Source organism: Pelodiscus sinensis, chromosome 5, assembly GCF_049634645.1.
Source record: "Pelodiscus sinensis isolate JC-2024 chromosome 5, ASM4963464v1, whole genome shotgun sequence".
NCBI classification, from domain to species: Eukaryota; Metazoa; Chordata; order Testudines; family Trionychidae; genus Pelodiscus; species Pelodiscus sinensis.
This window is the reverse complement of record NC_134715.1, coordinates 26,876,391-26,903,133: the sequence shown is the minus strand read 5'-3', so window position 1 is coordinate 26,903,133 and position 26,743 is coordinate 26,876,391. Positions and strand designations below refer to the sequence as shown.

Genomic DNA, 26,743 nt, shown 5'->3' with positions numbered 1-26,743 from the left:
CTACAGGCCCCCCACGCCGCTTACCCCCGCCTCAGCTCCGCCGCTTCCTCCCCGGCTCCGCCTCTTCCTCCGCACGCTGCCGCCGCGGCGCCTCCGGGGCTTCCTGCGGCTCGGCCGGGCTCTGCGCCGCAGCGTCACCCGCCGGGCGCCCGGGCCAACGGCGAGGGGTAAGGAGCGCGCGGGCGGGCTGGGCCTAGGGCTGCGCGGACAGGGCCGGGGCTGCAGCCGCGTCCCCCCCGCCCGTGAGCCCCCCGGGCTCCCCACCCTGCCCGGCCTCAGCGGGGCCACGCGAGGCCGGCGCCGGCCGCGGGGGCTGGGCGCGCTGCTTGCCCGGGCCCCGCTGGGGAGCGCAGTGTCGCGCTGTTGCAACGCGGGGGTCTGATCACTGGGCGAGCATCTCCCTCTCCTCTGCTTGCTGTGCTGTCAGTCTCCTAGGAAACCACTGATCTTACTAGTTACAGTGGGGGAGGCCGAGGGTGGATATTTGGAAAAACTATTTCCCTAGGAGGGTGGTGAAGCACTGGAATGGGTTCCCTAGGGAGGTGGTGGAATCTCCATCCCCAGAGGCTTTTAAGTCCTAGCTGGACAGATCCCTGGCTGGGTTGATTTAGTTGAGGTTGGTCCTGCTTTGGACCTGGGGCTGGACTTGATGCCCTCCTGAGGTCTCTCCCAGCCCTAGGATTCCATGATTCTAATATCTCCTTGTGATGTGACACTTTCCCTGACCCCCGGTAACCACTCCTTGTGAATGGTCACTTTATTTTGCTTCAGTCTTCAGTGCGGTTCCCTTCCTCCCTCTTCCAGCCAATAATTCCTCTATTCTGCCAGGCAGATGTGTACACTTGTATTTTGCAGACAGTGTGGAGTTTAAGTCCTTATTGTAACTCATAATGGAAGGTTCTCATTAGTTGTGCTGTGGGTCTGTTGTTTTTGATGTGTGGTAGCATATCACCATGTGATAAGTGTTTTCTACAGAGAGAAAGCAGCACAGTTGCTCCCTTCAGGAGCTCACATCTAATCCAAAATGCAGGACAATGTAGCACTTTAAAGACTAACAAGATGGTTTATTAGATGATGAGCTTTCGTGGGCCAGACCCACTTCCTCAGATCAAATAGTGGAAGAAAGTAGTCACAACCATATATACCAAAGGATACAATTTAAAAAAATGAACAAATATGAAAAGGACAAATCACATTGCAGAACAGGAAGGGGATGCAGGGGGGGGGGGGGGAGGAAGGAAGGTAAGTGTCTGTGAATTGATGATATTAGAGGTAGGGAGAGTGGGATGTTTGTGAGTGATCACAAAGAGAAAACAGTTTCTTGCCATTTTAACCAAAAAGGACACTCTCTCAATGACTTAACCACCTGCATTCTGCTACAAAGACCTTTTACATCTGCACTTGAAAGGGAATCCTCTGAACTGTCATTCATGTTAAAATTCGACACTTTCCAACAAGGACTTAACAAACATTTGAACTATCTCACCCATTACCAAGATAGTTTCCCCAATTATCACCTCTAATACCATTAACTCACAAACATCCCACTCTCCCTACCTCTAATATCATCAATTCACAGACACTTACCTTCCTTCCTCCCCCCCCCCCCCCGCATCCCCCTCCTGTTCTGCAATGTGATTTGTCCTTTTCATATTTGTTCATTTTTTTTAATTGTATCCTTTGGTATATATGGTTGTGACTACTTTCTTCCACTATTTGATCTGAGGAAGTGGGTCTGGCCCACGAAAGCTCATCATCTAATAAACCATCTTGTTAGTCTTTAAAGTGCTACATTTTCCTGCATTTTGCTTCAACTACCCCAGACTAACACGGCTACATTTCTATCACACATCTAATCCAGACACAGTGGATTGAAGGGTTAGACCAACAAACATTTGGCTAGGAAATGAATACCTCTAACTTGAGTAAAATTTACTCCTCATATATAACAATCTGTGGTTTAAGATTATGATCACTTTTTGACATTTATATTTTGATTTTGTCTACAGTATTTAAATAATCCTCAAAACAAGGAATGAATAGACTTGAGATCACTGCTCCCTTCTTAAAGGAAATCTAATACAAACATGTGCTTTGCACTAGGGATGTGAACTAGTAGCCAACTAGTCGATAAACCTGGTCTTAATGGTTAATCTAGTTGACTATTAGTATTTCCACCACCTCCCTTTGCTGCCTCTGTCTCAGAGGTAGTAGCATAAGGCAATAGGCAGCTGGTCTATCGGGGGTAGCTGTTTTTTAAACTGGCTCCCCTGTTGTGCTTAAAAGAAGCACCCAGAATCTTTTTCAGGGGGATACGGCAACACGCCACATTTCTTGAACATACATAGATCAATCAATATTTATCATATGCATATGATACATTAAACTCATGCACTCTCACACAAGCACATTCCATTTTGTTGTTACCAAAAGTTGCTCCCCCTAACTGCACTGGCCAGGTGAGTTAGATGGAGGAGGGGTGGAGCTGGCCTTCTGTAGATCGATGCTCCCATGTTGACAAGATGAAAACCCAGGGTCCTCTCCAAGATGCCTCCTATTTATCCCTCTCATGCAGCCAATTAGTCATCATCTTGCCTTTCTTAATGCTGCTTCAAAGAGAGTTCTTCCAAGGGCGGGCAATGCTGCTTGACTCCCAAGGTAGCTGTCTGTCCAGTCTTCTTAATGAGCTCACTTTACAGGTATTGTCTTGGATCTGGCTCCCAGACCTTCTCCACCCTTGCAACTGCTGCTGGAGGTGCTCACCTTTAATTCTCCCTTCACACCTCATTCATTTCAACAGGACAATCAAGGAAAGGGGAGAGCTCAAAAGACATTTTTTTTTCTTACAAGGAAAGTTTCTCTTAATACAAAGTTATAGGAGAAGTGTTACAAAGATTCTGTACGAACACTTACAGATATATCTAAAAGGACAAGATCTTAATACAAAGTTATATGAGAATGATAATATTACAGGGATTTCTCCACACCCCTTGCAGACCAGCTCCCATCTGGCACTCCACGCTGCCTTCTGTGATAGAGAGGTAGCAGCCTGGGTTGGCAGGACACTCCCCAGAGTGGTGCTGGAGTACACTGGCTGCCGTCCCCACCCCTGGAGACTAGAATAATCGACTAACCGCTAAGAATTAATGCGGTTTGTTGATTATTCAATTAACTGATAGCTAACATCCCTAATCACACCATTACCATAGTATTTGAGTGCCTCACTGACTTTATTTCTCCTCATAACTGTGCAGTAAGGAAATATTGTTATCCCACTGTACAGATGGGGAACTGAGGCACAGAGTGCTTTGGGCTGATTGGCCCAAAGCAGTATGTGACAGAGCAGGAAATTGAACCTGAGTTTGCCACGCCCCGGTCTGGTGACCTAAACACTTGATTATCCTTCCTTTTATAAATGTAATGTTTGAAGTGCTGGCCATTGCAAATGACAGGATGCTGGACCAGACAGACAACTGGCCAGGATAACACTTCCTAAGTTACTGTGTTCCAATCACAGAGCTGTGCATGTAAGGAGAGCAGGTCATCAACATTATTTTTACAGATTAATTCCATTTTAAGTTAACATGTGAGCATCTCACTGTAGAAAATATACTTTCCCTCTTTCTTCAGCTTAAAAAGCAACAAAAGAGATCTTTTAGAGTGAAAAATCATTTCTGTGCTGAGCCCTTGTGTGCCACGTTTCAGCCTTCTGCATATTTTAAATAGCCTTATAAACCCCCTGAAAATGGGAGATTATATTGGAGACAGTCAAATTCTTAACTGTGACCATACTAGCAAGCAGCATTATGATGATTAACCTTGAGGCCAGAAAAGCGATAGCAAGTCATGGTATGCAGATCAAAGGATTGAACACAAACAGTGCTCTTTTTTAAATAATTCCTTGACAGTAGAGTTCTTAAAAGTTGAAATTGGAAATAGACCTACAAACTGTTACCTATTACAAAACAAAATTGCCCTGGTAGTGTTGGACTCAGCATTGCTTATAGTCATTTTCTCAAAGTTATTTTAATTTGAGAAATCATATGTAGCCTGGTGGCATCCTGAGTGCCTTGTTACTAATATCTGTTCTGACTGTGACAGTATGTTATATGGAGACTTGTAAACAGGAAAACTCACAAGAAATCAGTGCATTATTCCATTGTCTTAAACAAGGATTCTGTTATCCCACTTACTTTTAAATCTTTGGGGATTTAACAGAGACCTATATATACAGTCTATGCTACTGAAGCACAGACCATAAATACTGAACAAAGAAAAAGAGCAGGTAGTATAGCCCATACATCACAAGAGTGTCCTGAGTAGTTACCATATGGGTGGGTGTATGAGAAAAGAGGATAACCACATGCATTGAATTTCATTTTTATAGACATTAAAGAGAAACTGAGTTGCTCTGAGATAGTTTTACGCTGTAGTCTTTGCTTGATCAGTAGAAAACCAGAGTTCCTGGTGTTTAGGAAATACGACTAGAAGTTCTGTGGCCACTGAGAAATTATTTGATAAAAAGCAAAGATTAAGGAATAGAGAAAAGGTTCTGAATAGAATTCTTAGCTCTCTGCTGGGTCCATTGATAAAATCCTTATGAAGTCTCTTATAAGCTGAACTCCTTGATGATCTTGGTAGAGTGATTCTCTATTGTCTTGTGAAAGCCCAGCATGAAATACAGGCTCCTGGAGTTTTGTAGGCATGGAATGATGGAGTAGCTTTCCACTGCTGGTGAATGGTCCAGCAAGGTAAAAGTTCACTATTTCCGCTGTGCTTAAGATAAAAAAGGATTCAGTCAGGTAGGACTCTACGAGCTGGGACCAGAGTACATGTCCAAGCTGTACTTTTGAGAGGAGTGGCATGAAAGCTCTTTTAAAAGAGTTTTCTGAATTATAGGGAGGAAATAAGAAATCTCAATAAATGTGGCAAGATAAAAAGGATTAAGAATACTTACATTTCACACTTTTTGGAAAAGACAAGAAGCCTTTATTTGCTGTAGATTTCCTTAAATTGCAATAATAAAGATATATTACTGTTGGGGGGGGGGGATTTCTTCTTTTTGTATGGAGGATCTCATATGTAGTTGCCCTTTCCTGGAATTTATGTTGCTGACACAGACAGCCCCCATGCTTATCTCTCTCTCTATAAAAACATTTCCCTGCGGGACAACAGAATGACATCATCACGTCAGCGGCAACAGGCTGAAACGGGTTGGTGAGAGTGAGAGAGATTTCCCTCGGTGGTGATGCAATGCTGGGGGAGAAGGCAGTAGCGAAGCAGACCCCTGGCTCAGTTGGGGATCATGCATTACAGTGTACCCATCATCCCACTGCTGGGGGAGCCAAGGAAGCTCAGAGCACTGCATAGAGTAGGGGAAAGCCCGCCTGGACGCAGCGCATGCTGTCAGCAGGCACAGCATGGACAAGCCTGGGGCATGGGCAGCAGCCGTACCACAAAGGGTTCTTTGTGCGCTGCCCGCCTCCCTCACAGGTGAAGCCAAAGTGGAGGGAGCCCCATGGGCACCATGGTCTGCAGCGGCGGGATGCAGCGAGCTCCCCGCTCGCCTGCTGGTGGCTTCTTCGCTCCTGCCCCTCCACCCAGCCCCCTCACTCATCAGCTCCAGCTCAGCGCCCAGCCCTCTCCCCACAGCAGGGAGCCCACGCTGCCACTCCAACCTTGCCCCCCCAGCTGAGACCCCACACACCCATTCCCCTCACTTATCATCCTGCCAAGCAGCAGGAAAAGCCTCCTTGAAGCATGTCCCAGTGCTGCTGTTCCCCTGGCCAGGGGAGGGAGAAGGGAAGCAGCAGCATGTGGGGAGCCTCAGGGCTTTCTCCTCACCTTGCCTCTCAGGAAGCCAGCACTGGCATTACAGCCTCACCGCCCCACCCATCATGAGGTTCCTGCAGTGGGGCAGGGGAGAAAGCCCCGAGGCTCCCTGTGTGCTGCCGTTTCCCTTCCCCCTCCCTCAGCTGGGAGAACAACAGCGCAGGGATTAGGGATGTAAGCGACTAGTCAACTAGTCCCTAAACTAGTCGCTTCTCTTCCCACTGCCCCCGGGTTTATCAGAGGCTGCAAGCAGGGGAGCAGGAGCCCGTGCTGGGGGAAGCTGGCTCAAAAGCTGGTACACAGCACGTATCTCCACCAGGGGCAGGGGAGGCAGAGGGGTAGCGGGGATCAGGCACAAGCCAGGAATCAGCTGATTCCCAGATCACACCCAATCCTCGCCTCTGACCATGAAAGCTGCCAGAGAGAGGGGTGTTGGTGCAGCCACCTAGTCTAGGTAGAAATAATTAGGTAGGTTCACTGAATAGAGAAAACTCCTCTAATGGAAAAAAATGTTGCTATCAAGAAAAGATGTTTTAGAATTAATTATGTCCCTTCCCCTCACTTCACCTCGAATATTGTGGCATGTCAAACCCTAGATAATTTTTACTTGTCATGAAATACAATCAATAGTCACAAAGGGACTTGGACAATTAATAGCCTGGATACTGAATTTATTTGGGTTGTCAGAATTAAACAATTGACATCTGGATATTCTCATTTTTAAACCAAAAATTGTGAAGCAACTGTTCTAGATGTTATAATAAGAAGCTATTCTGAAAAGTTCCAAAAGTGATATAGAAAGAGGAAATCTACAACCTATTAGTTTTTCTTGAAGCTGTCATAAGGACATAAGAACGGCTGTACTGGGTCAGACCAAAGGTCCTTCTAGTCCAGTATCCTGTCTGCCGACAGTGGCCAGCACCAGGTGCCCCAGAGAGGGTGGACCGAAGACAGTGATCAAGCGATTTGTCTCCTGCCATCTCTCTCCAGCCTCTGACAAACAGAGGCCAAGGACACCATTTTATCCCCTGCCTAATAGCCTTTTATGGACCTAACCTCTATGAAATTATCTAGCTTCTCTTTTAAACTCTATTATAGTCCTAGCCTTCACAGCCTCTTCTGGCAAGGAGTTCCACAGGTTGACTACACGCTGTGTGAAGAACTTTCTTTTATTAGTTTTAAAATAAAACACGTATTTTATTTTCACTCACTTTTAATCGATTACACTTGAATTTTGCTTATGTTCTGAATAATGATACGCTGAAATACGTGTTGCACTCTTTTAAATACAAAACATTTGATTTTCTGACTTTCGGTTTGTCAAATTCAGAATCTGACACAATTTTAGACGTGGGATAATAAAATACAGATACAGGTTGAAACTCTAGTCCGGCACCCTCAAGACCTGACTGGTGCTGAATTTGAGCATTTCCAAACCACGTAAGGCCAATATTGTCTAGCAGCATTACCAACTTTTCCATTACTTATAGGGCTCTTAGAAGACATTTCAGGGTCAATTAAAGCTAAATAGCACCACAGAACACTGAGAACTAAGACTGGGCCACCACTGGTGGCTATAAACAAACTTTATGGGACTGCAAGAAATTTGGCCCATGTTAAGTGAACATCTGGCTAACTAATTTCATGTCAGACCATGGATATTGCTGAACTAGAGAGGTTCAACCGGTACTCTGTCTTTCTAGAATGCAGTGAATTTTTTGTCTCCTAATGGAGGTAGAAGGTAGTTGGCTTTTGTGACTGTTTCCCTTTTTGTTTTTTTAAATTCATATCTATGCCTGGAACTGATGTGCTAAATAATGTGCCCATTTTTTCTCCTGAAAAAGGTTTTCCTTGAAATTATTAGCTGTTGTATTATTTTGAGTTGTGCTCCATATGCATAAAGGTTAATTTCTTCTTTTTCATTTCCTTTCAAAGAAGCTACCATGGCTGCTACCGTGAACCTAGAACTTGATCCCATCTTTTTGAAAGCCCTAGGCTTTCTGCATTCAAAGAGTAAAGATTCTGCTGAAAAGCTAAAAGCTCTGCTTGATGAGTCTTTGGCCAGAGGAATTGATTCGAGCTATCGTCCTTCACAAAAGGTATTCACATGAATAGAAAATGCAGGTCATTTTTATATGTGTTATTACAGTTCTGGCTATTCCTTTTTTCAAGTTTTATAGCTGTAGAACTATGGGAATCAGAAAGGGGGAAAACAGATGTGTGGACTAACTATGTTATTTCTTGACCTTTATGCATTTGATCCTGGTGCCATTGAAGTTGTAGGAAAAAAATTGTATTGACTTCAGTAGCGCAGTGTCTGGTTCTGGAAAAAAACTTTTTCCTATTAGGGTGAGGAGGGACTTTTCGTAACATGGTCCCTTCTAAATACTTTTATCCTGTCTTTGGCGATTGTGTGTCTATTGCTTCTGTACCACATAGCTCAACAATCCTGAACCAAAGTTAGTATTGAAAGCTTATAAAAATGCAGGTTAATTATTATTGCTGAGTGAAATCTTAAGCAATGTAGCTAGATAATGGTAAAACTATATCAGTTTTCTGTAAATTCTGTTGATTGATTTGTGTGCAGGTAAGATAAGCTGAAAAATATCACAGGGCAGGTTTTAAAGCCAAATTATTTGCAGAACCAAAACCACTAGTACAGTTGATGAATGAAAAAAAAAAGTGTCACATTCAGTTCTGTGTAGGTTCTTATTGTCATGTTCATCACTCTGGTGTCTGAGCTTCTCCTATTAATGCATTACGCAACATAACTAACAAGTGCCAAACACTAAAAACACACTAACCAGTTAAGATACAGAATATTATATTAAACTTAAAGGGATTCCACTAATAACCTGTTTGTCCTGCTTTCCACCCCCAAGTGGATAACCAGTGTTAAATGCTCAGATGTGATCTCTTGTTCCCAAAGGAATTAAGATTTTAGCCATGGCACCTTGCTCAGTCTCTGATTTTCACACATTTTCTTACGACTTTTGGGACTAATTTAATCATTTATGTTCAGAATTGACCTGATTATTATCCATCACTGATACAAATAAGCAGCTATTGACTTCCAATAAGATGAATATCAAGATTTGTTGACCCAAGAGGTAGAAGTTGACTACAATTAAGCAAAGGTCAATATTTTCCTCCCAGATGAAATGAAATATTGATGTTCACTGGCACCAGAAGCCAACTTAGATATAGTTACGTAAATTGAATTTTGTTATCAGAACTATCTAAAAATATCTGCTCATTATGGCTGTAAATTTTGAAAGTATAAGAGTTTTACCTTTATTATTAACTTTACAGTAGGAAGGTGCACTTAGAGAGAGGTTTTTTCTTGGATCTTTGAAAAGATGACTAGTAAGAGGAGATGGAGGGAGGTTAAATTCACTTCAGAGGGCCAAGGTACTCCTATTCATGTATGTGATTTGATTGGTTAATGTTCAGTATCTCAGCAATAGTTACCTCAGAGGAGATTAAAAAATGGAAACACTTATTTACATGACTGGTTATGTAATATCATGTTATTTTTAATGGGTATATAGAAAATTTGATGCTTTCCTAGATTTGTGACCTAATCAGTTGCAAAGTAGCAAATGTCTTAGGTGCTTTGTTTGTTGTCAGCTCTTTTTCCCCCCATTTATTTAGGAAGTAGAGCAACCCAAGGTGTCTATTACCAAGCCAATTTCCAGTAAGCAGGAGCCTAAAGCTTCGTCCAGTTTGCCTTCTGGTAGCAATAATGGCAAGCCTGTCGCAACAGAAAAGGTGAAGAAAGAAACCGAGAAGAGGACTGCTGATAAAGTAAGCCTACATTTTGGTCCTAATAGTGAAATTATTGTGGACTAAAAGAATTCCATTTGTGCTTGAATTTAAAATTATTATTCATCCGGAACCAAATTGTTCCTGCAGAACTTGGCTAAAGTGTCTCATTTTGGTTGCATCTGCAGCATGTCACCTGTCTCACTCCATAAGCTAGCAGATGCCAAACAGAGGATTTATAAAAACTTTCCCCATATTTCTTTATATACTACTTTATTGTTGGAAAGAGAAAAACCAGTAAAAATATTCTAAACAGTATATATCTCAGGACCACTTAATCATTACAAATCATTGTGAGCCGTACAACTGATGACTTTACTATCATTTCAGTCCACAAATGTTTTCTCTCTTTGGGATAGCAAGCCGTGTGTGTTGTGCAGACCCACAGAATATCATTTACCTACTTGTATTTATAAATTAATTATGCCAGTTAGTTGCTTAGATAACTACTAATTAGTATCTTTTCACATTTTCACCATCTCTGTGTGTGGTGTTTAATAGATTAAAGTGGAAATTGTTGAAGGAGTTGATGTTCCAAAGAAACCCAGACTAGAGAAGCAAGAGACTCGCTCTTCCCCTATCACAGTTCAGGCTATCAAGGATTTATCCATGCCTGATCTGTCTAGCTTTGATGAAACCAGCGCTGATGATTTTGCCATGGAAATGGGCTTAGCCTGTGTTGTTTGCCGGTAAGTGATTAATGGTTTATCAGACACTCACACCTTCTAATGAGTTCTTCTATGATATTGACAAATTAGTTCTTTATTTGTCAACTCTCAACGTCTCCATATCAAAGGAGACCAGTTTTTTATTTTCTTAATAATGTTAGACCTGATTTTGGAAAGCATTTCAGTGGGACTTAAGCACATACATCAGATTAATCATATGCTTGAGTGGCATCCTGAATAAAGACACTTTCCTGAAATGTAAGGCTTTTAAGAAAAAAAATATCTGTCACAGTAAGATAAATATCTAGTCTTTAGAGGAATTATTTACCATAACAATGTCCAAACTTTTGTTAATGATAAGACTTCTACACATTTTGCAGAAGCAGGGAGGGGCAGAATAATCAAACCTCTTAAGTAGCCAAGGTAGAAACATAACACCACAGGTATCAATTTTAATTATTGTGTAATCACTATATGTGAGCAGTGCATTTCAAATTAGGATCTGTTCTGAAGCATTTTTAAAAGTGACATTGGCAACATTTTGTTTGTTTTTCCATGTTCCCATAACGAGTTGTAGCTGGTTGACAAGTAAAAATGGTTTTGTTTTGTTTTTTGAATGGATAGCCTTGAAAATTTATTTTGGAATCCAGGGGTCTCTAGATGGATGTGTATGACTCATGCATCTTCACCACTAATAATGACTTGGAAATTGGAGCTTAATTCTGTTGCTGATTACACACTTTGCGGTGCTAGTAGAAGGAAAAATAACAAGCATGTATTTTGTGAATACACACACACAGGGTTCAAAGTTCTTGAATATGAAAAATTTTATTTACTTACAGTCACTTTTCAAGCTCTTAATTAAGGAGTGTCTCAGATCCAACAATGGATAAGTTGTTGTGGTTACAGCTTTGAACAGTTAATTGTAGTTTGAATTTTCATGTCAAGTTATTGCAGAGTTTTATGGTGATTGTTATACATGGAAGAAAATCTTTTTAATCTTTCATTAAAGACACAAAAGAAGGAAAAACTGCTAAAGCATTTGAAATGCAAAGTACTAAGTAAACTTCTCATTTTAACAATTTACCTTATTTCATGTTAGCTGTAAAGAGCCTTTTAACCCTATTTGATTGACTTTTTAGATAGTATTAATGACGGTATTAACTGTCCTTTTGAGGGGAAAATAGAAAAGATGGGTATAGATTGTTTTCAGCTGTTTCAGCTGCTGTTGTCCTTGAAGTCTGATACAGTTTCCTTTAAGACAAAAAAAAACACACACACACACACAAAAGAAGAGATAAGAGAACAGCCAAAAAAGAAAATGCAGCTTTTGTCTATGGAGCTGATTTTTCACTTGCAGCCTTGCTGCTGGAGAAGCACAAACCCAACATACGGTTTTATATCCACTTTGTGACCTGGCAAACTTTTGCCATTGTCAGGCTTGTTAACTCCTGCTTCAACATTTGGTGGTGGAGAAAGGGGAGGGTTTGGTGGTGGTTGTTTAATCTGAGCAGAAGTCCAGAATACTTCAAATAAACATGGTTTAAGTCACTTTTAAAAATCTTTTTTTAAAATGTCAGTGTTAAACATCACATTTTAACTATGCATTCTAGATGTGTTGAAGTCTTCTGTAAAATAAAACAAATATGTACAGTGTTTTAAAAGTGAATTCGGTAGTATTTGGCTAATTACCAATGAAAACTTCATATCCAAATGTGAAACACTTAGCTAAACTGCATTAAGAAGAAAAGTAGAGCCCAAATATTTTTATTTATTTATGTATTTATTTATTTGCATGGCAGTAGCACTGAGGAACTGCAGTCCTGGCAAAAATCCTGTTGTGCATGACAGTGTACAAGCAAAGAACAAAGAGGAAGTCAGTTGCTAGTTTATCTGTACTACTATCTGTGTTATATCCTTTTTAAACATAGGGAATCTGAAGTGCAGAGTGAAGCAACTTGCTTAGTGTCACATACCAAGTCCCTGCAGAGCCAGCATTAGAATAAAAGTGTTCTAACTCCATGAGACCTGCACTAACAGTGACATTGCTTATTTGCTTTTTGCACTAGTGTAGAGTGGGATCTGACTGAAAGTTTGGTAATTATAGGAGTGCAATTAGAAGTTCCAGAGTGACCCCCTCCTTTTTCTTTTTTTCTTTTTCTTCTTCTCAGGATGAGAGGGAATGGGGGTACAAAACTCCCTCCCTTTTATCCATGATCCTCTCTTTGGCATACAGATCTCTAAGGGGAAAAAAGCCCCACAAATCACCAGTTAAGGGAACCTTAAAAACTGAAAATCAGAAATATTACGAAGGAAAATGTCATGTGTGACTTGCAGGTGACATTGAAGCCCTGTCAGAGAGAGAGTGTTTATGAAAAATCCATATTCTCTTTGTGAAAACAACCTTATAAACAGCAATGAATAAATTAATTTTTTTCTTCATTTTTAAAAGATATAAAACCATTCAGGCTGTCTCTTGATCTTATAGTAAGTCTGACTTGGGAGTTTTTTCGACATGAAAAATTTATTTTTTGTAATCCACCAAAAATTGTCCTTTATAGTTTTAAAGTATGGAGATTAGTGAATTCTCTTGTCACATTCAGTTGAACACAGTCTGACCCAGTCTATTTTTCAGGAATCAAATAGTTTCTTAAATATTCTGAATATTAATAATATGCTCCAACATTTCTGAAACATTTCCTCCTTTATTTTTAAATAGCCTACTTAAAAGAAATAAGTATGTTTCAGAAAATGTTCCTACAGCTGTATGGACAACATATTCTGATTTTATTTCCTTGTTATATAAAAAAATAAGGTATTACCTTTCCCCGCCCATCCACAGATAGTTTCCATGGTTACCTATGTACCTGCTCCTCAATAAGCAAAAGCAGCTTAACAATCAAAGAGCCTGACATGTCATCTGAAAGAAGAAATCTTTAGGAAAAAGCTATTAGGCTATTTTGCAGACATACGTCTAGTCATACGTACATCACTAATTTGTCACTTACAAAGTGATTGTTTTCACCAGAGGCCCACAGAAAACATTCTTCATCACCATCTTACCTTTTTTGTTTCAAAGCAGAACTGCACAGCTAATCCTTTCTCTTCCATTTCTCCATGACGCTGGTATTATCTTATGTTTCTAATGTCTGTCAATGATGGGCAACAAAGGATGGTTACTAAAAGTCCCACAAAATAGAGTAGTCCTTGCATCCTGTTTTTTTTTTAATCTTTTAACTAAAATAATTATTCCTAGGTAACTATGTGCCAGAAATTTAAAATTCCATGCACGATATTTCAAAATTATACAGATTGTATTTGTCAAAGTAACAAAATATACTCATGCCAGTTTCAGTTACTTTTGATCATTTATTTCAAAATACCTATCGGTAGCTATGTCTGTAACAATACAGACAACCAAAAAGATTCAGGAAATGTTTTGACAAGTAAGATTCCTTACTTGTCATATTAATATAGAACTCTTAGTAATTGGAACTACAATACAGAAATATTTTCCCCACCTCCCTCACAGGCTTTGTGGGGAGTCAAAGGTAATAGAGAAGCAGAGTAAAAGGGAAGGGGTTTCTTGGAAGGATCCTGGGTGTAAACTTGGAGTGTTGTTGGGTGTGAGTGGGATAAGTATGAAACAGATTTGTGAAGTGTGGAGGGGGGGCAAACGGGATTGTTAGAGAGCCTCCAACATGCTGACCCCTAGCCTCTCTCCTTCAATTAGGCATATCTGCTCCTGTCCCCATATGTTACTTCAATAACCTCTTCTTAACTGTTTGTTCTGCAGGCAAATGACAGTTACTTCTGGAAATCAGTTAGTGGAGTGTCAGGAGTGCCATAATCTCTACCACCAGGATTGTCATAAACCTCAGGTGACAGACAAAGATGTCAATGATCCTCGCTTGGTGTGGTATTGTGCCCGTTGTACCAGGCAGATGAAGAGAATGGTAAGAGTCAGTTTTTTGTCTGCCATCAGTAGTATTTGAAGACAGCAATTCATTCGGACTGTTTAAAGAAAGGATTTTCAGAAATCTTTAAAGGATGTTGCAGAATCATTTTTCATGACTGCATCTTTGTTTGCTGAAGCTCTGATTAAGTGTAGTCTAAAAGAACATCTACTAAATAGTATTATGTTTGTCATTTTCTTCTCAAATTTAGGGCCTGAATGAATTGCTCATCTGGGACTTAACATTTCTTCTAACAAAGGACTATACATGTTGGGGTGGATCTTGTTGACCATTGAGTGACCTCATTTTCTGTTGAACTTGATGATGAGATCCATTATTTTCATTCAGATGTGTGTGAATATTTTTAGTAAGCAGGCTGTTGATTTCTCAGTTTCATAAGAGTCAAAGTCTGTTGGTAAAAAGTGCCTTTTGATATTAAAAAACAATTTACAAAAGCTGAAGATGACATACAAGTAATGTATCTCTTGAATAAGAAAACATCTTTATTTGTACTACACATAAATCATTAGCTCACAAATCTTAAATTCTAAGACCTTTTAAAACTGAGACTTTATCCAGAAAACATTTTGTTAAATTTTGAAGCTACTTTTGATAACTTGGCAAAATGATATCTGTTGGAATGACCTTTCTGTTAAGAAAATCTTATTTATAACATTTTTGCATTAGTCAATGGAAGTTATTTATTAATTTTATTAGTAATTTTAGTACTTTGATTATCTTCAGTCCTTTGAATTCAGTACTTCTTACTTGTGCTCAGTAAATTGCACTGAGATATCATATTCATTCATAGCTATAAATATTTCACACTTCACCTCCTCATCAAACTGCCATATGTCAACTTCCCCTTTGCAGCCTACAGTTTCCTTTTGCTACCTCAGAACAAAAGCTGCCCCCTTACCTTCTTTCTCTGAAAGGAGCCCTATAATTGTTTCCCAGAAACTGGTTTCTAAACATAACCTTTCCCCACATTTTCTTTTGCTGTCTCTGTCCACCCGTTCCCTCCATCAGTCCTGACTCCTCCATCTACCTCTGTTTACCCACTCAAATATGTGGTTCCACTAGCATGCCTTTCAACTTCTTGAATCTTTTCCTGTTATGGGCCTCAATCCAACCAACCTCTCAGCTGGAAACCTTCCTACAAACTCAAGTTGTGCTTCCTTCTTATCTCTTTTCTCAGTGCTTAGTTACCAAGTCTCCTCTAAAATAGTATTCTAATGACTAATGTTGTATTCTCATAATACTCATGTTTTCTGTTACCACCCTAATGAAATCATCATTGTTGGTACAGAGACATAACACATTTGAATTTAATTATTATTTATGCAGGCTCAGAAGACTCAGAAACCACCTCAAAAACCAGCTCCTGCAGTAGTTTCAGTAGCACCAACTGTGAAAGATCCATTGATAAAGAAACCTGAAATTAAGCTCAAGCTTGATACTCAAACAACTTTTCTAGCATTCAAGAGGACAGAAGTCAAGGTGCTGTACATTAAACTCTCTTTATAAATGTTTTTATTATATTGCATATATGAAATGTTCTTGCTGAAACGTTGAACACCTGTTTTTTTCCCCCTTGTCAGACTCTCACCTTGCTCTTGCCATGATCAAACCCCCAAATTAATAGACAAACCCTTATTCTGTCTGAATTCAGTAGTGCTGTAACAGTGGATTTTAAGTTTCTTGACTTCATAGAATAATAGGACTGGAAGGGACCTCGAGAGGTCATCGAGTCCAGCCCCCCGCCCTCAAGGCAGGACCAAGCTCCGTCTACACCATCCCTGACAGATGTCTATCTAACATGTTCTTAAATATCTCCAGAGAGGGAGATTCCACCACCTTCCTTGGCAATTTATTCCAATATTTGACCACCCTGACAGTTAGGAATTTTTTCCTAATGTCCAATCTAAACCTCCCCTGCTGCACTTTAAGCCCATTACTCCTTGTCCTGTCCTTAGAAACCAAGAGGAACAAATTTTCTCCTTCCTCCCTGTGACACCCTTTTAGATATTTGAAAACCGCTATCATGTCCCCCCTTAATCTTCTTTTTTCCAAACTAAACAAGCCCAGTTCATGAAGCCTGGCTTCATAGGTCATGTTCTCTAGACCTTTAATCATTCTTGTCGCTCTTCTCTGTACCCTTTCCAATTTCTCCACATCTTTCTTGAAATGTGGCGCCCAGAACTGGACACAGTACTCCAGCTGAGGCCTAACTAGTGCAGAGTAGAGCGGCAGAATGACTTCACGAGTTTTGCTTACAACACACCTGTTGATACAACCTAGAATCATATTTGCTTTTTTTGCAACAGCATCACACTGTTGACTCATATTCAACTTGTGGTCCACTATGACCCCTAGATCCCTTTCCGCCATGCTCCTTCCTAGACAGTCGCTTCCCATCTTGTATGTATGGAACTGATTGTTCCTTGCTAAGTGGAGCACTTTGAATTTCTCTTTATTAAACCTCATCCTGTTTACCTCTGACCATTTCTCTAACTTGCTAAGGTCATTTTGAATTATGTCCCTATCCTCCAAAGAAGTTGCAACCCCACCCAGTTTGGTATCATCTGCAAACTTAATAAGCGTACTCTCTATCCCAATATCTACGCCATTGATGAAGATATTGAACAGTACGGGTCCCAAAATATACCCTTGCGGAACTCCACTTGTTATCCCTTTCCAGCAGGATTTAGCACCGTTAACAACTCCTCTCTGACTACGGTTATCCAGCCAATTATGCACCCACCTTATCGTGGCCCTATCTAAGTTATATTTGCCTAGTTTATCAATAAGAATATCATGTGAGACCGTATCAAATGCCTTACTAAAGTCTAGGTATATGACATCCACCGCTTCTCCCTTATCCACAAGGCTCGTTATCCTATCAAAGAAAGCTATCAGATTAGTTTGGCATGACTTGTTCTTCACAAACCCATGCTGGCTATTCCCTATCACTTTATTACCTTCCAAGTGTTTGCATATGATTTCCTTAATTACCTGCTCCATTATCTTCCCTGGGACAGACGTTAAACTGACCGGTCTGTAGTTTCCTGGGTTGTTCTTATTCCCCTTTTTATAGATGGGCACAATATTTGCCCTTTTCCAGTCTTCTGGAATCTCCCCTGTCTGCCATGACTTTTCAAAGATCATAGCTAAAGGCTCAGATACCTCCTCTATCAGCTCCTTGAGTATCCTGGGATGCATTTCATCAGGACCTGGTGACTTGCTGACATCTAACTTTCCTAAGTGATTTTAACTTATTGTATATAGAGGGGAAAAAAGTAGATTGTTCTGGTTGGGCACATCTAGATCATGTTTTACTTTCGAAAGAAGATATGCAAATTAGGTGGGAATTTGCATATCTTCTTCTGATCGCTTTTTCAAAAGGGGAGGGTTGTTTTTTTGTTTTGTTTTTTCCGAAAAAGCAAGCAGACTAGATGCGTTATTTAAAAAAAAAAAAAAACTTTTTGAAAGAACCTGTAAACGTGAGTTTTTGAGGAAGAAGGTTCTTTCAAAAAAAGGGTTTGTTCTTTTTTTAAAGAAACGCATCAAAAAAACTCTTTTGAAAAAGCGATTGGCAGAAGATATGCAAATTCCCGCTGAATTTTCATATCTTCTTTCAAAAGTAAAACATAGTCTAAACGTGCTTATTAGTTTTTAAATGGCATTTCTATGGAAGTAAGAAATCTTCTCACACATAAAAAAGTGATGTGCATATATTGGCAATTGCAAGACTTTTTTATGGTAATGGAGGAACCCTGTTGCTTCTGAGAGATCCCTCCTTCTTTTGTATTATGTCTCATGTTTCTAGGTTATTTTCCTTTGTTAAAGATTGTCATGTGGTGACAAAAGGAGATAAACTGAAAGCCACAGCAATGCCATAATAAATATCTTGAGTAGTCTAGCAAGCTGTGACTTCAGTCCAGCAAAGCACTTAAGTACATGTGAAACTGTAAGGTTATGTCAGTGGCACATAAGCATGGGTGCCTACCTCAGGGCATCCTGTCAAGAAGCAAGACACAAACCTCAAATTGGTTGTATGTTCTATAGTTAGATTTCACCAAACAACTAACGAGTGTAAACTCCACAAGTTCAATAAGAGCCTTGCTTTGGAGTCATAGACAGTCCCCTAGGGCGTTGTTGTCTATCTTGCTACCTGGACAAGCCTACCTTTATGACAGATCTCTTACACAAAATAATCGCAACAATCTTAAGATTACTTCCTGTCCGAAAGGCCAGTCACTTGTCCAGGTCAGCCACACCCCAGAACTCTCACCAAAGTCAATGATGAGAGCTAATCCTGTAATAAACAAATACAGATTTATTAATTAAGAAAAAGAAATAAGAGACTACCATGATAAAGCAGATAAACATACACATACAAAAGAGATACAGTATTAGGTTCCAAAAAATAGTAGTAGTTACTCTAATATGCCAAAAAACAGCAAGTAAATGGTCTGGAAGCATTTTATAGACTAACAAAACATGTAGAGGGTATCATGAGCTTTCGTGGGCACAGCCTACTTCTTCAGATGACCAGAGTTATGACTAGGAGATAAGAAAACTCAAAATAAATAGAAGGAAAGGGGAGGGAGAGAAAGATGCTCTGTTGCCCACCCCCCCACCTCTATACATAAAGTATCAGGAGAAAGGGTGCTAAACCTGAGTAGGTAAAGATCAAAGTCGGTGGATAGATTGGTAAGGCAGGAAGGATACCATTCAGAAAGCTGTTAGCAGCTTCAGTGATAAAGGGTCCACCACCCCATATCTTGATTAAGTCCATTAGTAATTGAATTAAATTTGCATATGTATTGTAATTCCAAGCTTTGCCTGTGCATTTGGCTTGAGGAGCTGGCAAGACATATGCAAGGTCTATATATCCTTTATAGCTAATCCAAGCCAGTCATCTTGGGGATCCCTTGCTCATGCTAAGAAATTTCTCCCTCTCTGAATTTCAAGCAGCACAGTGATCACAATTTCTCTTTAACAGAAATTTTATTCCCTTCACCAGCACTCAAGCTTTGGTGGGCTGAGGGCTTGTATATATATACCCACTTCTTGGGTGCTGGAGGAAGCAATGAACAAAGTGTTTTGTTCATTGTTGCTCTCCAATAGGTCTTTTTTAAGGAGGAGATGATGCCTCTTGTGGTATTTCATACTTGGTAATGCTTCTCTCTTGTCTGTGTGGTTTAGACTCTTTCCAAATATTTTTATAGTTATAGAGCAAATATGTAACTATTACCTTAAAACATGGCATACAGATACTACAAGTAAAATTAATATATGCAGCATTCTACATTCGTTTAATAAAGTATAACCTCATTCTTAGAACTAATATCTATTTTAAAAAGTACTACCACTAATGCTAGCTGGTTTCCAACTATATTTTTGTCAGCGTTCATCAAGGCCCAGTGGCCTTGGCATGAACTGGCACCTTGTCTGCCACTATCACAATGTCTGCTGTACATGGGGCTGTGCCTGCATAGTTAACCTAGCTGCAGCATCCACTGACAGAAGAAGATTTTCTGTTGGTGTAGGAATGCCACCTCCATGAACAATGTTGCCAATGTCAAAAGAAGCAATCTTCTGTCAGCATAGCTACATCAACATGGGGGTTTTATCATCATAACTGCTTCAGTAGGGTTTTTTTTCACACCCCCCAACCAACATTGCTATGCTGGTATAAGTGCTGCGTGTAGACCAAGCCCATGCCAAAATTAGAAGAACACTTTGCATACATAAGGTTATTAATATGCTTAACTGCTTTCCCTGCACGGGAGCCTATATGAAAAATATGATGCCAGTGACGCAGACAGGTATGCATGTGAATAACTTCATACACCAGGCAAGTTATTCACACAAATGATTTTAGGATCAGCACTTAATTTCAGTGATTATCCTTAGCATTTAGAAACGATAGAAAAGATATGATTTGAGCTGAGGGTTGGAGCTGAAAACCCCTGACTTTAAACCTGACCAAAATTTTACTCAGGCTCACTGAATAACTGTGGGCGAATTGTTTAATGTCCTTGCGTCAGTTTTCCCCAAATGTAAACAAAGGCTAGCTATTCATGAGGTGCTTTGAAGATTCATTAAGTTTTAAAGCTATTTGAAGATGAAGAGCACTATGTAAATGTTGAGTATTATTTATTATTGTGCAGTAACAGAATTTCTAAATGGAAACAAATCCAGTAACTTGTGTGGTGGCAGGTATAGGCAGACAGGCATGAGGATGGCAGTGGAGAAATTCTGTTTTTATAAAATGACCAGGAGACTCTGGTATCTGAATTATTTTCATTGCCTGGAGTCTGACTGTGTGATACACCAGCTGTCATTTTCTTAAAAAGCAGTTCTAGGTAATAGAATCACACAGAATCGATGGGGCCTCCCTTCTCATTTACACTTCATAAATGTTGGTCTTTTTAATTATTTCAGATAGATTGCCTTTTGTACAGTTTAGGGAAGGATCATTGTGCCATATGGTATCCTGTTCACTAGTTAGAAAAAAGAAAAGAACAGATATTAACTTCATTTTTAGTGAAGATAAAGGCTCTGCACTTGTCTCCCTTCCTTTCTATATTGTTGCTTTTGACAGAGATGACCCATGATGAAATATTATAATATTGTCTAATGGAATTTTTGGGTAAAGAATCTGAAACTGAAATTTGATCATTTAAACCATTCCTGCTGTGTGCTCAGACATTACTAATAAAGGACTGATTGATTTTAGACTGCAGCAGCCATTTCGGGGAACTCAACCAGTGCCAGTGTTTCCTCTTCTGCAACCAGTGGCCTTACTGGATGGGCGGCTTTTGCGGCCAAAACCTCCTCCACCGGTCCATCAACCACCAAACTGGGATCAACAACACAGAGTACCAGTGGAAAACCTGCAGCCTCCTCTAACAACCAGAAACCTGTGGGTTTGTCAGGGTTAGCAACATCTAAAACAGGACTAGGGACAAAACTATCTTCCAGTAACAACAACACAAGCCCTGTTCAACTAAAGCCTCTTCCACCTCTGACCTTGGGGAAAACAGGTCTCAGTCGTTCAGTTAGCAGTGACAATGTCAGCAAAGTAGGTCTTCCTAGTCCCAGCAGTACGGCCCCAGGCAGCAGCAGCCAAGTGAACAGTGGGAATGGAAGTGGCGGTACAGCAGGTAATAGCGGGAGTAGCACCAGCAAATCAAATGCAGAGTCTGGCAACCAGTCACTGTCCTTAAAGGGCCCAACTTCTCAGGAGTCACAGCTCAATGCTATGAAGAGATTACAAATGGTGAAGAAGAAGGCTGCCCAAAAGAAACTAAAGAAGTAATAGCGTTGCCTATTAATCCTGTTTCTGTGATTCTTCAAAATAAAGATACGTGTGAAGTATAACATACATCATTTAATAAAATTATCCATTCAGCTAGCCTCCAGATTGTTAAGCATTTTATAGAAAAAAGGCAATCTAAATCTGTGTATTCGCTTCATCTACAACAGACTGTAAATATACAGTATGCTTCAAATCTAGGGGACTAACGTGTACTTTCTCAAGTTTGAAGAAATGTTTGTTCATATTTGTTTAAAGTTTCCGTAGATGATGTATTGTAGCAGTGGTTCCCAACCTTTATTATTCCGCAGACTGGAAAACTCATTCACAAACTTTTGGCAGCTTGGTGACATTTTATTTGCATATTTACATATTCATAATGCAAATAATGACTATGCAAATGTGTATATAAAATGATACTGGTCCACCACAAGCCCCAGCCCCCAGATCTGCCGCGAACAGGCGGCTTCAGCTCCAGCGTTCATCATGTGGCGAGCCGCTGCCACAGCTGAAACCAACTTCTTCGCAGACACTATTGGGGCTGGGGGACACCCCAGTCCCTTGAGCCACCCTGTGCCATCCTTAACCCCTAGAGTCCCCGCATCCCTCCACAACCCACCAGCACCAGCCACTGACCCCAGAGTCCCTTGCACTCAACCCCTCCCAGTGCCAGCCTCCTGCCCTCAGAGCCCCCAATGTCAGCCCCCTGCATCTTAGAGCCCCTACAGCTTAGAGCTCTCCAGTACTAGCACTGCCCCAGAGCCTCCCATATTAGCTTCACCTCCAGAGCCCCCCAGCACTAGCCCCACCCCCGGAGGCCCCAGTGTCTGCCTCATCTCCCTCACCTAGCACTGCGCTGCGTCCCAGCCACCAGGTAAGTGCTGCTGCCCAGATCATGGCTGCTCTAAGGCTGCTGTGCTGGGCTCCACGCAGCAAACCTCTCTTCTACATCCAGGAGGTGACCCCGCCCCTGCTCAGCGCTGGTTGGCTGAGAGGCGGGGCAGGACATGCCTCTCTCTCCGGCCTCCAGAGCGGCTATAGCCCGACAGCCAGCGGTTAGCAGCCCAGCGGTTCACGGCTCAGCACCGGACTGCGGATCAGCAGTTGGGAACTGCTGTGTTGTAGCATTTGCCAGTAGTGATGTTATTCGTAAGGATATGATTTAGTCATGCAGGACATGGGTTCTGTGACTTTACTGGACTTGCATAACTTTGGCTTCAGCTGTCAATGGCAGGAGCTGGAGTTGGGGCTGTGTGCCCAAGCACTGTGGCTTCAGCCAGGGTCGGAGCAGGGATTGTGCATCCCCACCCTGAGGTTCTGGGATTGTGCATCCTTATCCTATGGCCTGTGTATTCCCAATGGTTGCAACTGGATCCAGGGCTGTATACCCCAGCCCTTTGGTGGTGGCTCAGGAGTTGTTAGTCCATTCCAAGGGGCTCCAGCTGTCATTTCTTCTCTCCCTCCTCCCTCTTGTTATTGTTAGTAATAATCATGGATAGGTCACGGCTCCTGTGAATTTTTTTTATTGCCTTGAACCTGTCCATGACTTTCACTAAAATAACTGTGACAAAATCCTAACCTTAGTTATAACTAAGAATGCAGCATGTTTCCCAATATTACAGTCACTTATGCACATTCATAACTTTTCTAACAATTCTCCTTTGAGGCCAAAACATAGGCTTCCTCACCTGAAAAAATGGAGGAGCAGATCCAAAACATTAGTATGAAAGTTCCTTTGAGATCACTGATGCCATAGAGAACCTTCAGAGATTTATTTTACTGCCTCCTGATGCTGCGAAAGTATCAGTCATTGAATCAGTTTCTTATGTATTGGTGATGTGAATTAGGGAAAGCTACAGAAGAGAAGAGAGAATACCTTACAAACCAGTAACATTATAAAAGTATTTCACACTTTATCCACCAGCTAAAAAACACAAACGTTTTTCTTCTTGCAAGCTTCCTAACACATCAGCATAGCCCAGGAAATGCAGCCTCATTCCCCATACCTGTTCACCTTCCATCATAAAAACATGATTTAAAATGTAATGTGTTGAATTCAGCCTTTTCCTAGTAAAGACAAGGCCTAAGTGGCCTTCTGATTCTCAGGTAGTAGTTTTATTTACTGAGCTAAAGAAAAATCATGGTCAGGTGCTAGTAGAACTTGCATCCTTTTTCAATGGTTCTATTTCCTAAAAATAATAAAGGCCTTCTTTTTTCTCTTTTTTATTCTCTGTAAACTGCCAAAATAGTTTGAGTAACAGCACAGATAATAGGAAATAAGAAATGCGTATGGCCTCTGAATCATCCCTATTTCCACCCTCATTCTAGCAGAGTAGGTTTTTTAATGGCAATATGGGGGGAGACAGAGACATTAAATCAGATTTGTGTGTGCAGATATAGGAATTTTTCTTCCTTGTGAATAGTATTCTGTAGGAATGATACATATATACTATTAAATGAAGTGTAAAAATAGATTTCTTTAATAGCCAGTTTACTCCTATGTGAAGCATTTACTTCAGTTGGTAAAATTTATTCTGGCATGAAAGCATAAAGGGCCTTGTGGCGGGTTTACGGGTGCGAGCGTCTCGCGCCCCCACCCTTTTTGGCTTCGCACCGAGCCGAGGGGGGCGGGGCTCCGCGGACCCACCGCCTTCGTTTGCCCTCCTTGTCCCTGACCCCAGGGTTCGTTGGCAGGGCCTGTTGAGGGTGCGATCACCTCCCGACCAGTGACGGCAGAGAGGGTTCGGCGAACCCCGAGTCTGGGCCCCCTCCTCCGGACGGAGGGAGGGGGCGGGTTATGGCGTGGTTGGGGAAAAGGGAGTGGGGTCCTGGTCCTTGGATGGTTCCTCTGCTGGTCCAGTCCACCCAGTCCCTAGCTCTCGAGGGTTGCAGGGGGAGTGGGGGACCCGGGCCCTCCCTCACCACCGGGTCCCAGCCCGAGGCCCTAAGTGGAGTTTGGCACCTAAATGTCGCCCTCCACGACGGACGGGGCGGCAGCCCTCAACTCATCCGCCCACGGGCGCCAAAAGGGCCCTGCCTCGGGCTCCTTCCACTCCCTGCTGGCCCGCCCCGGAGGTGGGGCAGGTCGGGGTTCACTCACCGCGCCGGAGTCTCCGGGTCCGTCCCAGTGCGAACCGCCAGCTGCCAACGCCATCCTTCCTGGTCGCCCGGGGGGCTGGGAACTTGGTGCCCCTGGAAGCCAGGGCCGCCACCTCCTCGTTCCTAGCCCCCCCTCCTGCTGCCCGGCCGCCACCTTTATGGGCGCCAGGGAGTGACGTCCGGGCGCTCCGCCCCGCCCGCACGCCGCCCCTGCCCTCGTCCCGGCGTGGGCCACTGCCTTGTTCGGGGCCACAAGCCGGGGCGGGCGGGTGGCCGCTTCGGCTCGGTCCGCGCCCTCCCGCTTCCGGCAGGGTGCCCTGATTTGGGCTTGCTGCTGCCCTGATTCTGGGGCTGCGGTGCCGGTCGGCGCGCCGCTTGCGGCGCGCGGTTTTTCCGGCGGGAGGGGGAGTCCCGTCCCCTCCTCTAGTGCGGACCCCGCCGGGTCCGTCACAGGCCTAATTTGTAAAGTGGTCTCAGCACAGGCTCTGAACATATCGATAGTTTTTCTCATGGATATATACGCAAAGGCCCAAAACCTTAAAACTTCAAATTATGTGATTTGCTTTAGATTTATCTGCACAAGAAAAGAGTGTGCTTTGTTTTTGTTAGCTAATTGGAGCTAGTCCTAGGATTCTGGCCTCGGAAATTCCTGTAATTGTTTGCCTAGGTCTGTGCAATTTGCTTTACCCAAATGAGCATAAGTACTAAGGTAGTGATCTGCCCGTAGAACATTTGCCAGTGTGTTCCCAGGGGACTTCTCTAATCCACAGAGGGCTACCCATATTACACCCATCTTGCTAACCCAATTTATTTAGTATGTGCGTAGTCACCTAGCCAAGGGATGGCATCTTCAGTGGTGTGATGCAATGCAGTTCTTCTAGACCACCACTGAACCAAGTCAGTGTGCATTCATCAACTAATCTCTGAAAAAACAAGGATACAACCTTCCACTCAAAGCATTGACAATCAAGTAGAAATTCTTCAAAAACAAAGGATTATTAATTTAAAGAAGAATAATCAGTTACATTGAATTCAGTAATGTGAAAAAATACATTACAATACATAAGAACCATTATTAATTCTTACTCACAAATTGTACCTTAGGATGGTACATCAAAACAAGACAGTCTACATGGAATATTTCAATTTCATGTGAAGAGAATATAACAGTTACAATATAATATTAAAGCATTTAATGCAGTGTCACTACATGTTATTGTACCTTTTATATTGTCATAGCTTCTATACATAACCACAATAGGATCCTACATTTAATAGGTTTACCATACATCCTGTTTTTCCCAGACATGTCCTCCTTTTCGGTCCTTAAATCTCCATCTGGCCAGGTTTTTTACATATCTAAATATGTCTGGGATTTTGCCCTGCTTGTTCTTTTTCAAACAAATTTAGATATGTTTGTGACAGCTAGTTGGGGTTCCCCCTGATCCTGCAGCCCCGTAGCAACAAGAACAGACTCCGCCAGCCAGTAGAATATAGAGGGTTTATTGCTCCTCCAGGATACAGCACAGCATAGACGTGATGTGGTTACCAGAGTCAGGGCCAGGATGCCTCAGACTCCTTGGGTTAGGGCGTCCCCCCGCCCCAGACCCTCAGCTTAGGTTGTTTCCTTCATGTTTCCCAGCCAGCAACTGCCTCGCTCCCAGACCCTGCCCCTAAACCAGTGTTCATCTCCGCCTCCCTCCCTTTGTTTCTTCCTCCCCGCCCCCCCGTCTTCCCCCAGGAAGAGCCTTGTAATCTGGTCAGGCTGGGCCTAGGTGTCTGGGCTAATACACATGTGGGTGAGTCAGTGGGAATCACATCACAGCGCTGGGGGACACTGGGTTACAGAGCAGACAGCACCCCCACTACATCACAATGTTTATATAGAACCTTGGAGCAGCCCAGCCCAGCCCTGAGCCTCATTCTAAAAGCTGCAGCTGGGAGATCCCAGCTCCCCTGTGCACTCAGGCGTACCTAGGGGTGCTCGTTTGCATACCCACGATGCACTGCACACAGTGACCTGAATCCCTGGCCTG

General features: G+C 42.1%; 2 protein-coding genes and 1 long non-coding RNA gene across 3 annotated transcripts in view; 1 reads left to right on the top strand and 2 right to left on the bottom strand.

Moving 5' to 3' along the window:
• GSTCD (glutathione S-transferase C-terminal domain containing) overlaps positions 1-154 on the bottom strand; it is a 128,524-nt gene extending 128,370 nt beyond the window's left edge. Inside the window, exon 1 of the mRNA XM_075929687.1 lies at positions 25-154. The gene's annotated coding sequence lies outside the window, so the exon portion shown is untranslated. The remainder of the gene's footprint in view (positions 1-24) is intronic.
• Positions 35-21,708, top strand: INTS12 (integrator complex subunit 12). Its single transcript, XM_075929690.1, has 7 exons — positions 35-167; positions 7,768-7,931; positions 9,487-9,639; positions 10,159-10,346; positions 14,122-14,281; positions 15,629-15,781; positions 21,030-21,708. The coding sequence occupies exons 2-7, from the start codon at positions 7,776-7,778 to the stop codon at positions 21,609-21,611; spliced, it is 1,392 nt and encodes a 463-aa protein (XP_075785805.1). The 5' UTR covers positions 35-167; positions 7,768-7,775; the 3' UTR covers positions 21,612-21,708.
• Positions 11,196-24,866, bottom strand: LOC142829556 (uncharacterized). Its single transcript, XR_012904059.1, has 5 exons — positions 24,709-24,866; positions 23,297-23,461; positions 18,470-18,599; positions 13,389-13,474; positions 11,196-11,579 (listed from the first exon to the last, which is right to left on the bottom strand). It is a non-coding gene; the product is annotated as an uncharacterized LOC142829556 (long non-coding RNA).
• Positions 24,867-26,743: the final 1,877 nt, after the last annotated feature.